General features: G+C 42.2%; 1 protein-coding gene across 1 annotated transcript; it reads right to left on the bottom strand.

The window, feature by feature from the left end:
* Window positions 1-220: 220 nt before the first annotated feature.
* On the bottom strand, window positions 221-12215 carry LOC106087515 (SCY1-like protein 2). Its single transcript, XM_013252572.2, has 5 exons — window positions 11135-12215; window positions 4673-5345; window positions 1386-1605; window positions 1129-1311; window positions 221-1058 (listed from the first exon to the last, which is right to left on the bottom strand). The coding sequence occupies exons 1-5, from the start codon at window positions 12062-12064 to the stop codon at window positions 428-430; spliced, it is 2637 nt and encodes an 878-aa protein (XP_013108026.2). The 5' UTR covers window positions 12065-12215; the 3' UTR covers window positions 221-427.
* Between the last annotated feature and the right edge of the window lie 1913 nt (window positions 12216-14128).

Here is a 14128-nt window from a genome sequence, read left to right as displayed (position 1 = left end):
TTTGTCTTTAAATTATTCGTTTCGATTTGAATCAAAAAATACACACAACAAATATTCACTAGTTTAGCTTCAACTTAGATCTTGTCTAGAGCGCCTTCATATGGTTTGCCATATGAAACCCAAGTAGTGATCTCAAAACGTAGAGTAGCCATCGCCATCGCCATTCCCAAAATCTTACATGGGGGGTAGTAAAATAAATATTAAAAATAGTAAAAAAAAAAAAAAACAAAATATTATACTTAATAAAATACTAGAAAAACAACAACAATACGATTAGTTTAAAAGACGTGGGATAAGTTCCGCTAAATGGGAGGAATGTTTTGGTTTGACACGAGACTTTTAGTTTCAGTTGAGAATTCATCACACACATAGACGAACATATAAAAGAAAGAGCACCCACAAGTGCCGGGGATGTGTGCAAGAAGATTCAATTCAAAAAACTTAAAATATCCTGCTGACTTAGGGTGTTCAAATTACGACTATCTTGTGACTGTGCCATCGATGCTGAGGACGATTGTGGCATTAAAGGTGTTGTTGACATTGGCGAATTCAAACCCCCGGCCATGGCATTCATATTCATGGTGTTGTTAACACCACCCATCAGGGGGGTATTCGAATTGTTTTTCATGGCATTATAGCCTGCTGGATAAATATAATCGACAGTGGGTTTTTGTAGGGTAAATGAATTTGCTGTGGTTGCAGCAGCTGACATAGGCTGTTTTGGCTGTTTACTGCCACCAAATGGATCCAAATCATCCAAGGAAGAAAAGTTATTATTTGCCGCGGTCGTTGTAGCTGAGGGTGCTGGCAATTGATGATTCATTACTAGAGGATTGGCACTATGCCAGTTATTTTGTGGCCAATTGTTATCATTGCTGCTGCTGCTGTTGTTGTGGTTTGCCGCAGGGCTATAGGGATTGTGGTGCAAGTTATTGGTTGATACCAAAGGATTAACCGCTGAGGGAGGTTTTGGTATGGCATGGGTATTCATGTTATTAAGATTTGAATTCATAAGAGAGGATAAAATGTCGGGTTTGGCTGTTGAAGAATGAGAAATTCTAAAAAAAAAACAAAAACAACAACAACAATTATAAACAAGAATATCATAAAACTTTAATGCCAACTTACTTCAATTGCTCTCTGGGTTTGTTGTTTGCTGTTGCTGCTGCACCTGTAGAATTTTGGGTTTTATTTGTTGTTTGACTGCTCAAAGAGAAACCAGAAAACATGTCCTCCTCATTGGAGGATGACATTTTGCCAGAGCTGGATTTTTCCATTTCAGCAGCCAAAATTTCAGAGGCATCTTTGGGTCTGAAAAAAAGAGAAAGTGATAAAAATATTACTTGGAGAAAGTCCTTTGAAGTCCATTCTGCAAACAATCTTACTTGTTATCCCTTTGTATCGTTGATAGTTGTTCCAGTTTTTCTCGTTGTTCCTTTTCCACTCTAGCAAACATTTCCTTAATCAAGGCTACAATTGTATTGAATTGAGCAATTGTTAGACCATTCTCAACACTCAAGGGTATTAGGAATGGTATACATTTATGAGCCATGACATCTTTAGTGATTCCCAATTTCGTATTGGTCATGGCGATTTTGTATATGCCTGGAAAAAAAAAAAAGATTTTATAACATAAGTATCCAACATTCCAAAGAAGTTTTAGTTTTAGTTGTGATATACGTGAAGATAAATATAAATAAAAATTATCCAGGACAAGAGTCTTGTCATTTTATAGAGACTTGCATAGATTACTGGCGACTTTTATCGGCAAGGTCTGCCGCCTCAGTGTATAACACACTGCTACAACAACAATAACTGGGGTAGGTGTAGGTCCATAGTGGCATGGGGCGGATTAATGTCTGCACCCTCTTGTCAACCTAACCTTGCATAAATACAGTGATGCCAACAATTTACCAGTAAAAAGCGTAATAAAAATTGTAAAAAGTATAAAAAAGAGTAAAATTTTGTGTAACAAGTAAAAATGGGTTAAGTTCGGCTTATAAATGCGCTTGTTATGGGGCCAAGACTTTAAATCAAGGGATCGGTCTATATGGCAGCTGTATTCAAATCTGGACCGATTTGGGCCAAATTGCAGAAAGTTGTCGGAGAGCCTAACACAATTCACTGTCCCAAATTTCGTTGAAATCGGATAATAAAAGCGCCTTTTATGGACCCCAAGACCTTAAATCGAGAGATCGATCTATTTGGCAGCTATATCCGAATTTGAACCGATCTGGGCCAAATTGGAAAAATATGTCGAGGGGCTAACACAACTCAGTGTCACAAATTTCGGCGACATCCGACAATAAATGCGCCTTTTGTGGGCCCAAGACCTTAAATCGAGACAGCGGACTATATGGCAGCTATATCCAAATCTAGACCGATTTGGGCCAAATTGCAGAAAGATGTCGGAGAGCCTAACACAATTCACTGTCCCAAATTTCGGCGACATCGGACAATAAATGCGCCTTTTATGGGCCCAAGACCTTAAATCGAGACATTGGTCTATATGGCAGCTATATCCAAAACTGAACCGATCTGGGCCAAAGTGAAGAAGGATATCGAAGGCCCTAATACAACTCACTGTCCTAATTTTCGTGGAAATCGGATAATAAATGCTCCTTTTATGCGTCCAAAACCTTAATTCGAGAGATCGGTCTACATGGTAGATATATCCAAATCTAGACCGATTTGGGCCAAATCGCAGAAAGATATCGAAGGCCCTAATACAACTCACTATCTAAAATTTCGTGGAAATCGGATAATAAATGCTCCTTTTATGCGTCCAAAACCTTAAATCGAGAGATCGGTCTACATGGTAGCTATATCCAAATCTTGACCGATTTGGGCCAAATTGCAGACATTTGTCGGAGAGCCTAACACAATTCACTGTCCCAAATTTCGTCGAAATCGGATAATAAAAGCGGCTTTTATGGGCCCAAGACCTTTTATAGAGAGATCGGTCTATATGGCAGCTATGTTCAAATCTGAACCGATCTGAGCCAAATTGAAGAGGAATATCGAAGAGCCTAACACAATTCACTGTCCCAAATTTCGGCGAAATCGGATAATAAATGCGCCTTTTATGGACCCCAAGACCTTAAATCGGACAATAAATGCGCCTTTTATGGCCCCAAAACCTTAAATCGAGAGATCGGTCTATATTTCAAGCTGTATTCATATTTGGACCGGTCTGGGCCATATTGAAGAAGGATGTCGAAACTTACAAAAAGGGATAGAAAGCCCTAACTGCAATGGCAAATTTACCCATGAACATTCCATTAAGGAACTGAGGCAAACTTCTCACAAATCAATGTGTGCTGTCCGGCTCAATTTTAAGCTCAATGATAGTGGACCTGCTTTTTATAGCCGAGTCCGAACGGATTGCCGCAGAGCGACACCTCTTAGGGTAGAATTACATGGCATAATACCTCACAAATGTCACCAGCATTAGGAGGGGATAACCACCGCTGAAAAATTTTCTGATGTACCTGCCAGGAATCGAACCTGGGCGTTTAGCGTCATAAGCGGGCATGCTAACCTCTGCACTACGGTGGCCTCCGCATTCCAAATGTCACCAGCATTAGGAGGGGATAACCACCGCTGAAAATTTTTCTGATGTACCCGCCAGGATTCGAACCCAGGCGTTTAGCGTCATAAGCGGGCATGCTAACCTCTGCGCTATGGTGGCCTCCAAAGAAGAAAGCACTTACTATAAATGAAAAAGCGTCGAGTTAGTGCCTTTTTTTTGTTTGCCCTAGATGATAACATTTCGGGTTTTGGTGATCTAAAAAGCGCCAAATCTAGTGCGAATAGCACTAAGTTGGCATCCCTGTTTACATATGTCAAAAATTAGAGCAATGTTGTTGTAGCTAGTCTACTTTTAAATACCTTTCATTTGATACCCATATTGTCCTAATCGGTAAACATGTCCGTCCGGGTGGATTTTGGGATGGGGCGTCCCCCCAGGTTTTTTGACCCAAAAATTTTATATCAATTTCGTGATTTTGGGGTGGCATACCAAATTTCGCTTAAATCGGTACACTCATCTCCGAGATCTGGTCTTTTTGAAAATTGGGGTATAGGGGAGGGTCCGCCCCTCCCCCATTTGTAAAATATATGGACCAGTTTGTGTTAATGAAGAATATAGGCGTCGTATGAATCACGAGCTGTATGATGACGATAGCAGAGTTACACGTATCAAAACACAACGGTTGCGTTGGCTAGGAGAATATAGGCGTCGTATGAATCACGAGCTGTATGACGAAGATAGCATAGTTACACGTATCAAAATACAATGGTTGCGTTGGCTAGGTCAGGTTGTCAGAATGGATGAAGAAGCTCCAGCAAAGAAGTCTTTTGAAGGCAATCCCATGGCAGCTGGTTGTACGTACCGGATTGATCCGATGGAGTTCTTCATCGGCAAGGGCTGCCGCCTCTGTGTATTACACAACAACCAAAAGCCCCATGGAAAGATTGGGAAACACCTCGAAACTTGTTTTGTCTTAGCCAATTAAAGTAAATCTATTAGCAGTGGTCTGTTCACCTAATAAAATAGCTCTGTTAAAATGGCAGGTTCTTGTCTTGACTAAGTTTTATCTCAATTTATCTTCACGGAATTATTTTTGTGTCAGTATTGTAAAAATGTTTTTTCAAAATAACTACAACTCACCTATAACAGCCATTATAATGGCCGGTTCGCGACTCTGGATCTGTTGCAAAAATGGCAAAATCTCATCCAAGACCAACCATTTGTCCAAATTCTCCAGTAGTTTACCAATCGATATCAGACAATTCACTTTAACCGATACATTTGAGCTGACCAAGCATAGCTTTTTGATGCGCGGTATAACCGAATTCTTCATGGCATTGTAATCGATTAGAGTGGAAAAGGTTGGCAAAACATTCAAACACAACTCTTGTATTTGTGGCATATCACATTCCAGCGAACGATAGAGTAGCGGCAGTACATGTAACTTGACCTCTTCGGCTGGTGTTAGTTTTAAGAGTAAATCCATTTTTTGCATAAATATGAGCAGAATTTGTATGGGATCGGTGAGTTTAAATATAGGTTTTAGGTGGGGTAGGATATGGTCACAGTATTCTTTTTGGCTGCTCATTTCCGCAATGAGTAGTACATTGGGGAGCACAAATGGGATCATGGGTGAGTTTACAAATTCCTTAACAAGATAGGGTAATATGGAGTGTAGATTGACACGATGCGGTAGAGTGGGTATAATTTGTGGTAGACCTTTGTAAAATTTGGACTTTTGTAGATTGTCCCATTGATAGAGGGAATCCAAATAGCTGAGAGTTTTAACACCAACATCATGGAAGTAGGTTACCTGAAATGATGGGAAAAGTTGGGAAATAAGAAAAAAAGTTTTAAAATGTTCAAAAATGATTCGTTGTTGGAATTGTCCATGCTTAGGCCAATGGCTTTAGTTTTTATTAAGAATGGGAAAGCAAAAAAAAAGTTAAGGCCTTATGTGGTGTTACAAAATGCATTGAGCAGGCTATGGATATCGTAATTTCAAAAAAAAAAAAAAAAAACATATGGTCTAAATCGGTCCATATTCGGATATAGCAGTCGATTTCGAATCGACCAGGTCTAATTGTCATAATCAACAGTTTTGCTTCTTTCGACAATTGCATGGTGATTCCCCCCCCCCCCCAAACTTAGGAGAGTGAAGAGCATCAGTTCCGCCTTCTATGGGTTAGTCCTCAACCAATTGCTCTTAGCCCATCACGATAATCTCCCGAGTGACCGTACCATGATCTCGCTAATCGTCGGCAAAAACTTGCCCCGGATCAGTAGCTCAATGTCGTCCGCATATGCGACCAGTGTCGCGCCATCTCTGTTGATAATCAAAACTTTCCAGAAAGTCGGCGATAACACTCCTCCATGAGGAGTTCCTCTTGTTTGAACACACTATATCCCAAGTCCACATTGATAATGTAGCATATTAACCGTCTACCGATAGATATTTAGTTGGACTCCTGTACGATCCAGTGCGCCCAATATTCAGGAAGGCCGCCATTGCGTACACTTTACTTTGGAGAGACGTTTCGACTTCAAGAACCACTTCGTAGAAGACTGGTTCCACCGACCTACCCTTGAGGTATGCATTTTGTGCCTTACTGAAGTTCTTTGGCGTACGTCACTCCATCACGATGATCGACCTATACTTTGTCGTGCTATGATTTATTTTTCCGCTCATGTGGATTAAGGCTTAGCCAGACTTTTTAAGACTTTTGTGCTTTTCACATGCTCTACTTCCTCCAAATAAACCGCCCCGACACGATTCGGATCCCCCAATTCATCGTGTCATGTGCATGTCCGTCTGTCCGCTCCTCAACTCGGATTGTGTTGCCATTAAGGGTGCCAAGTTTTCCATGTTTATCTTTGGTAAGCTTCTGGCGATAATTGCTATTTCACCAAATGACTCGGATTGAGCCTTAGGTAGCATAAACGTTGCTCGTTCTATTTCAGTCCAGAAAAGTCTTTAACTGTGCTCATCTTCCGCGAGAAACTTTCGCAGGTGACATTTACGCTGTTTTCTCAAGTTCATTCCGTTTCAAGCGAATTTCCTTCTGAAGAACCGTACAATGGTCAGAAAAACATTTGAAGTCTCGGTCTCTGGATCTACAATGTAGCCACTCATAGCTGCTCTACCACAGCTGGGAGCCATCTGTTTGGCATTAGCTGGTAGGCTACCTTTGTGCTGTTTGTCCATTTCTGGTTCCTTGGTATTGGTGTTTTACACTCTACCTCAATTGTCGACTCAGGTATATTGCAGTTCTACTCCGTTCCTTTGTTATCACACCGATTATCCGGCGATGGTGCAACCTGTTCCTATCTCTAATCCACTCCCGCATTGTCTTAAGCCGCTTGAACGCGAGTGCTGTCTCATACTTTAACGAAATGTCTATGGGCCTAGTCGGCGTGATTCTCGTGGCCGTATTTAACGACAACGAGACTGTTCGGCCTGTTGCACTTTGAAGTTGCTGCTTAGAAGTGGGACACACATCTTATACGTTGGCATTTATGCTAGCCTAAACGAAATTGAGGAGTCTGCATCTGCCAAAACGTAGTGAGTAATCCCATGTCAACCAGTTCTATGCACCGGAGTGACCCAATGATGTATTTCAATGGCAAAGGCTGACGTCGCAGTGTACAAAGCACTGCTACAACAACAACAGCAAACGTAGTGAGTCAGAACTACTCCGGTTTGGCGCTTATTAGGATGGAAAATTTTGATAATATCTGCCATCAAATCATCAGACACATTGTTCACCACATGGACAGCGAAATTAAGTCGCTGAGGACCAAATGCAATGACACTATTCGTTCGCCAACTCATCCAAATCAGCTGATTTTATAGAGGTATGCGATTCAACGTTTTGGGCGAGGCCGGCTGACTGTATTGAAAGCCTTTGCTATGTTAAGTGGTACGAGGATCTTCTATGGTACGCTTTAACCTGGAGGAGTGTTCGTTCTGGCGATCCCCGTCAAGCTCCTGTAGATGAGCAAGCTCGTTCCGGTCCAAAGGAAACAGAGTGGCCATTTGTTATTTAAAGGCGCCAATAACTCGCCTTTTCATATCGAGCATCATAGGCCCTCAGTATTTGTGCAAGAACAGGTGCCACCCGGCCTCGTATGAAGACTCTCCGCTCGACATCGCTGATTGTCCGACTGCCGTTGCAGCCACTCCGTATGGAACATTCCACTATCCACAACCTGTGGACGCGACAGGTAGCTCGCAGCTAAGCTTTTCGTGACAACAATAAACACCTCACAGATCGGACTTCAAAGTTCCAGCTTGTGTGGTGCACACAGCTATCCTGTTCAGGGGTAAATTGTGATGGCTGTCCATCGGCTCGGAGGCCACGGATACGGCGAATGGCTCTCCCCCATGCCCTGTCATTCTCGGGATGCACAATAAATTGACGCGCATCTCTTCGGGATTGAGAGTGACTTAACAGTAAACCACAGCTTGCCTAAACCGGTGCCTAAGTTACATTGCTCCAAGTGCTCCAGTCACAAATTCCGCTATGTTCGTTGACTACCCTGTTTATTTCCATATTCAGCTCGCTGATTCTGGTGTTAGTGGGGCCCGTACAACGAATCCCATCACGCTTGTCTGCGAATACCACTGCCTTCGCCAGGAAATTGGGCGGCAGTTGTGGTATTATCTATATCTCGGCATTTGCTCTCGGCCACTAGCACATCCAAGGGCAGTTCACTGAAGCGGTGATAGGTATAATCTCTGAAGCCAGCCCAATCGGCCTTCTTCTGATTGATGGTAAGAATTATGGGGAGGTGGTCTGACTGGATACGTCAGGAGGAGATCAGGGGATGCAATGGAAATGTTTAGCGAGCTGCTACACCTCCTCGTAATCTTAGTGGGGGCATCCTTATTCACCGTTCAAAACGTGGATCCTTTAATCCGCTCTGCCAAATCTACGCCCCGCTGGTCGTTACCTAGGGGAGAATGCCATGAGATGTAATGCGTAGAGATGGGTTTCTACCGTGTAAATACCCAACGCTTGGGTATTTATTGGGTAAATACCCAATAAAAGCCTTTTTTTGGTATTTATAATTTTGCTGATATCCTGGGTATAAAAACATTTCTCAAAAATGATTTCGTATTCTTTATATTAAACCTTATCTTCTGATCTCATAAAATCGGATTTTAGTTATATATAGCCGCTATATAGACCGATCTCCAGAGGCAATAAATTGGTCATTGTTCAACCGATTTCGATGAAATTTGGCGAAGTGAGTTCTGGTATACATTTTTGAGAAGTGCGGTTCAGATCGGATTATATTTGGATATAGCTGTCCCTAGACCGACCACCCAATCTCCATATAGGGTATTGATCCATTTATTACCCGAATTAGGTGAAATTTGGCACAGTGTGTTCTGGTAGACCCCTACCCATTCCTGTCAAATGTGGTCCAGATCGAACCATATTTGAATATAGCTGTCATTTAGACCGTTTCCCGAAACAGAGTATTGAGCCCATAAAGAACATTTTTCATCCGATTTTGATGAAATTAGAAACAGTGCGTTTTGGCACCCCTCCAAACCTTTTTGTTGAATATCGTTCAGTTTGGGCAATATAGGGAATGTAGACCAGATACTCTACACAATATTCTATACAATACTCAATATTGGGAGATCGGTCTATATGGTAGCTATATCCAAATATGGTCCGATCTGAACGATATTTAGCAAATCGCTCTGTTTTAAATTTCATCAAAATCGGATGAAAAATGCTCTTTTTATAGGCTTAATACTCTATATCGGGAGATCGGTCTTTATGACAGCTATACCCAAATATGGTCCGATTAAAGTCCCCTAGAACCAGACGATTATGGCCAGATAGAAGCCCACTTATGTCGGGGTTGTAAGACTGGCCCCACTTCCATTCCTTGTGCGGTCCTTACGTAGCACCTTACGTAGTATCCGTGACAATTGTGCAAGCTGCAGGTATTTGTCAGCTTTGTCTCCTAGATTGCTGCGACCAAAATATTCTTCCGACTCATAAAATCCACAATCTCGTCGATCTAGCCACGGAAAGTGTTGCAATTTAATTGCAAAAATTATGCACTTCCCGCCACTGGGATGCTGCTTTTGCGTATATTGCCGCATGAGAGAGGTCGGGGGGTCTCATAGTCCGACGACGCTTGTGACCCACTGCTATCTATGTTCGCACAGCACCTTGCAAAATATTCAGTGTGATTATACTTCCGTAGGAGGCCACCGTAGCGCAGAGGCAAGCATTTTCGTCTATTACGCTGTACGCATGGGCTCGAGTCCTGGCAGGAACATCGAACAATTATCCCCTCCTAAAGCTGGCGACATTTGTGAGGTACTTTGTCATGTAAAAACATCTCTCGAAAGAGATGCCGCTCTGCGGCACGCCGTTCGGACTCGGCTTTAAAAAGCCTTATCATTGAGCTTAAAATTGAATCGGACAGCACTTATTGATTTGTGAGACGTTTGCCCCAGTTCCTTAATGGAATGTTCATGGGCAAATTTATATTTTTACACTCCCGTAGTGATGTAAGGGCAGAGCAAGATCGTTAATGCACCGGTTACACCTCACCGACGCTTACCGATGATGGAGGCAAACCAAACAGAACCAGTGTCCGGGGTTCTTTTCAATCTCGGCACGGACTAGAAGCGCGGAGAAAAGGCACTCCGGGATGTGCCCTTCCCATGACGAAAAAAGAACGAACACGTACTCTGAGGCGGCAGCCTCTGCCAACGAAGGTTGTTGTAGCACATTTACCTTCCAGCATATTGTTCACGTATAGCTCTATCTATCGCTATCTTGACAGTTCCAGACGTTACTGCTACAGTCATCAAGGGCAGGTGTGATGTGTATGTTGTTAATGATGTATCAGCCACATTTGCATCTGAAGATTGCGATCCTCCACTATGACAGGAGGAATAATCGACCACTGTGCGATAGGGCCTAGGGCGGCACACATGGAAATCCTCTATATTGTTTCATGTAGAAAGATGTCTTGATGATGGAAGATTGATTGATTGATCACAATGAGTAAGCTCTGCTTGACCCTTTTAACCGAAATCTACGGTCCGTTAGTTTGACTATCTTTCTTAACCATGTGAAGCATACATTTTATACGAATTTTTGATTTAGCCCCTTGAGCACATAGAGATAGAAGTTTGATTCCAGACGGAATTTTGCTGTTGCATGTTCTCGCAATAAGAAAGAAATAATCCTAAGAAATTGCTGAACGCGATTCTTGGTGTAGGACTTAAGAGATTGAACAGGTTCGGACATTACTCCCACATACTTATCACTGGTATCATCTAGTCTAGAGAAATTGATTTTGAAATGTTTCGTTGTATGAAAATTCCAATGAACCTGGTCAGTTGCTATAATCTCTAAAGGTGATAAATCAACAATTAATCATGAATTTCTTTTTAAATACGAATTCAGTATAGAGAAATACCACAAGTAATTACTTTTTGGCAATAGAATATTAAATATTATCCGTAAAGTCTGAGCATGGTGGGCATTTCTGCCCTCCTAGCAATCAAACTTAACCTTAGGTTAATGTCTTTTCTAGGTTTGGGGTTTTTTTTTATCTTACCTCCTTCAAATCATGTAGCTTTGGTCTCAAATGTGGACTGGGATGTAGCAAAGCCTTTAGGCTTTCGGTCAATTCACTTGGCACTGCATTCATAGGCGGATATTTGCGTTGATTCAGATCATTGGCATGTCGCCTAAAGGCGCTGTAATCTGAACCGAATAATTTCAACGGTTTACCCGAATATATGGTGAAGATTAGAATTCCTAAAGCAAACAAATCACTGTCTGTCGAATTAATGTTGTTTAAGGCAATCTCTGGCGCTGTATACTCCAAGCTGGGCTGGGCCAACATATGTATCGATGTGGAATGCTCTTTGCAGGGCCAATAGGGTTTGCCATCTGGTTGCGGTTGATTGGCCACACAAAAGTCAAAACCGAAAAGCTTCCAGCTGCGATTCTTGTTGATCACCACCGTCTCTGCACATATATTGCGATGAACTATTTTGGCATCATTATGAAGAAATTGTAGACCATCGAATAGTTGGAGTAGACCATGTCGTATTTCCACATCGTAGAGCTTCTTTTCCGCTCTCACCTGATCGCCCACAACATTGGCCAAAGAGGCAAAAACTGGCTCGGTGGCAAAGGCCAATGAGTCACGACTCTCCTCCAAAGGATGTTGCACAGTCAGCACATGGGGATGGCGTATTTTTGTCAGCTGTTGCACACCCCTACGCAAGGTCTCCAATATGGCCTCTCTATCCTCTTTGGACCATCGATCCAGGGCTTTCTTTTCGAAAACAAACACGGAAACTTCCTGCTTTGTGGATTTCTTATAGCCATTGTAGACTTTCCACAAGAGGCCAACACCTGCGGTACACACTTGATCTAAGACTTCGTACTCTCGCGTAACATTATTTCCAGGAAGGACCCCTGACAATTGTGAGACGGTTGTGTGTACGGTTGAATAGAATTTATTGATTACGTCCATTGCTTATCGTATGTCGTGTTCACTGGAATCACAGGAATTTATTGCACTTTTCGGGGAATATTGGGAAGTTGGGTGGTCTCTGCTAATATATTTTTTCTCTTTTTTTTTTTGTTTTTTTCTTGTATATTGTATTTGCTGTTGTTCAGTTGAGGGTTTTATGAGTTGTCAAATTACGATGTGGTATGTTCAGTGCATTCAGCTGACAACTCTGTTTTAGTGCAGGTTTTGAATATGGCAATGCCTTGGCTTTTATACGGTCTGTAGTATGGACACAAACCTTTTAGACAGGTTTCCAAACCGTTGCAAACCGAAAGTAGATAGAGATAAACGTTTTTAAGTTTTCTTGTTGCAGAAATTTAAAGTTGTTGTTGTCGTTGTAGCTAAATTTTCATGTGGAGGTGGCGATCCTCCCTAGCACCAATAGGTGAGCAAACTTGTTCTGGTCCAAAGGATCGTTCGTTGCGGGAACAGGATGGCCATTGGTTATTTAAAGGCGCCAATAACTCGCCTTGTCATATCGAGCATCACAGGCGCTCAGCATTTGTGCAAGAGCCGGTCCCGCCTGGCCACTCACTGAGACTCTCCGCTCGATACCGCTGAATGTACGCGACTGCAAGTGCAGCTACTTCGTATGGAGCATTCCACTATCCGCAACCTTTGGACGCCACCGTTAACTCGCAGCTAAGTTTCCCGTGACCACAATGAACACCACTCAGATTGGACCACAATGTTCCAGCCTGTGTGGTGCTCACAGCTATCTCGTGGCGGGCATTTGAAGTGTCACATTCAGGAGCGCACTGAGAAGGCTCACATGTGTTGAGCACTATGTAGACCCAGATCGGTCCAGATTTCAATATAGCTGCTTTATAGACCGATTTTTCGATTTAAGGTCGTCCGCCCATAAAAGGCGAATTTTTTGTCCGATGTCGCCAAAATTTGGCAAAGTGAGTTGTGTTAAGCCCTTCGACATCCTTCTTCAGTTTGGCCCAGATGGGTCCAGATTTGGATATAGCTGCCATATATACCGATTTTTCGATTTAAAGTTTGGGGCCCATAAAAGGCATATTTATTGTCCGATTTTGCCAAAATTTGGGATAATGAGGTGTGTTAAGCCCTTAGACATCCTTCTTCAATTTGGCCTAGATCGGTTTAGATATGGATATAGCTGCCATATAGACCGATCCGCCGATTTAGGGTCTTAGGTCCATAAAAGCCACATTTATTATCCGATTTTGCTGAAATTTGGGAGCGTGAGTTGTAATAGACCACTCGATATCTTTCTTCAATTTGGCCTAGATCAGTCCAGATTTGGATATAGCTGCCATATAGACCGATCCGCCGATTTAGGGTCTTAGGCCCATAAAAGCCACATTTATTATCCGATGTCGCTGAAATTTGGAACAGTGAGTTGTGTTGGGCCCTTCGACATTCTTTTTCAATTTGGCCTAGATCGGTCCAGTTTTGGATATATAGCTGCCATATAGACCGATCTCTCGATTTAAGGTTTTGGGCCATAAAAGGCGCATTTTTTGTTCGATTTTGCCAAAATTTGGGACAGTGAGTTGTGTTAAGCCTTTCGACATCCTTCTTCAATTTAGCCCAGATAGGTCCCGATTTGAATATAGCTGCCATATACACCGATCTCTCGATTTAAGGTTTTATTGCTATAAAATGCGCATTTATTGTCCGTGTTCGCCGAAATTTGAGACAGTGAGTTGTGTTAAACTTTTCGACATCCTTTTTCAATTTAGCCTAGATAGGTCCCGATTTGGATATAGCTGTCATATAGACCGATCTCTCGATTTAAGGTTTTATGCCTATAACATGCGCATTTATTGTCCGATTTTGCCAAAATTTGGGACGGTGAGTTGTGTTGGGCCCTTCGACATTCTTCTTCAATTTGGCTCAGATCAGTCCAGATTTAAATATAGCTACCATATAGACCGATCTCTCGATTTAAGGTTTGGGACCCCTAAAAAGCGCATTTATTGTCCGATGTCGCCAAAATTTGGGACAGTGAGTTGTGTTGGGCCCTTCGACATCTTTCTTCAATTTGGCCTAGAT

Source organism: Stomoxys calcitrans, chromosome 2 (genome assembly GCF_963082655.1).
Source record: "Stomoxys calcitrans chromosome 2, idStoCalc2.1, whole genome shotgun sequence".
NCBI classification, from domain to species: domain Eukaryota; kingdom Metazoa; phylum Arthropoda; class Insecta; order Diptera; family Muscidae; genus Stomoxys; species Stomoxys calcitrans.
Note: the sequence above shows the minus strand (reverse complement) of the source record. Positions and strands in the feature narration are given on the sequence as shown.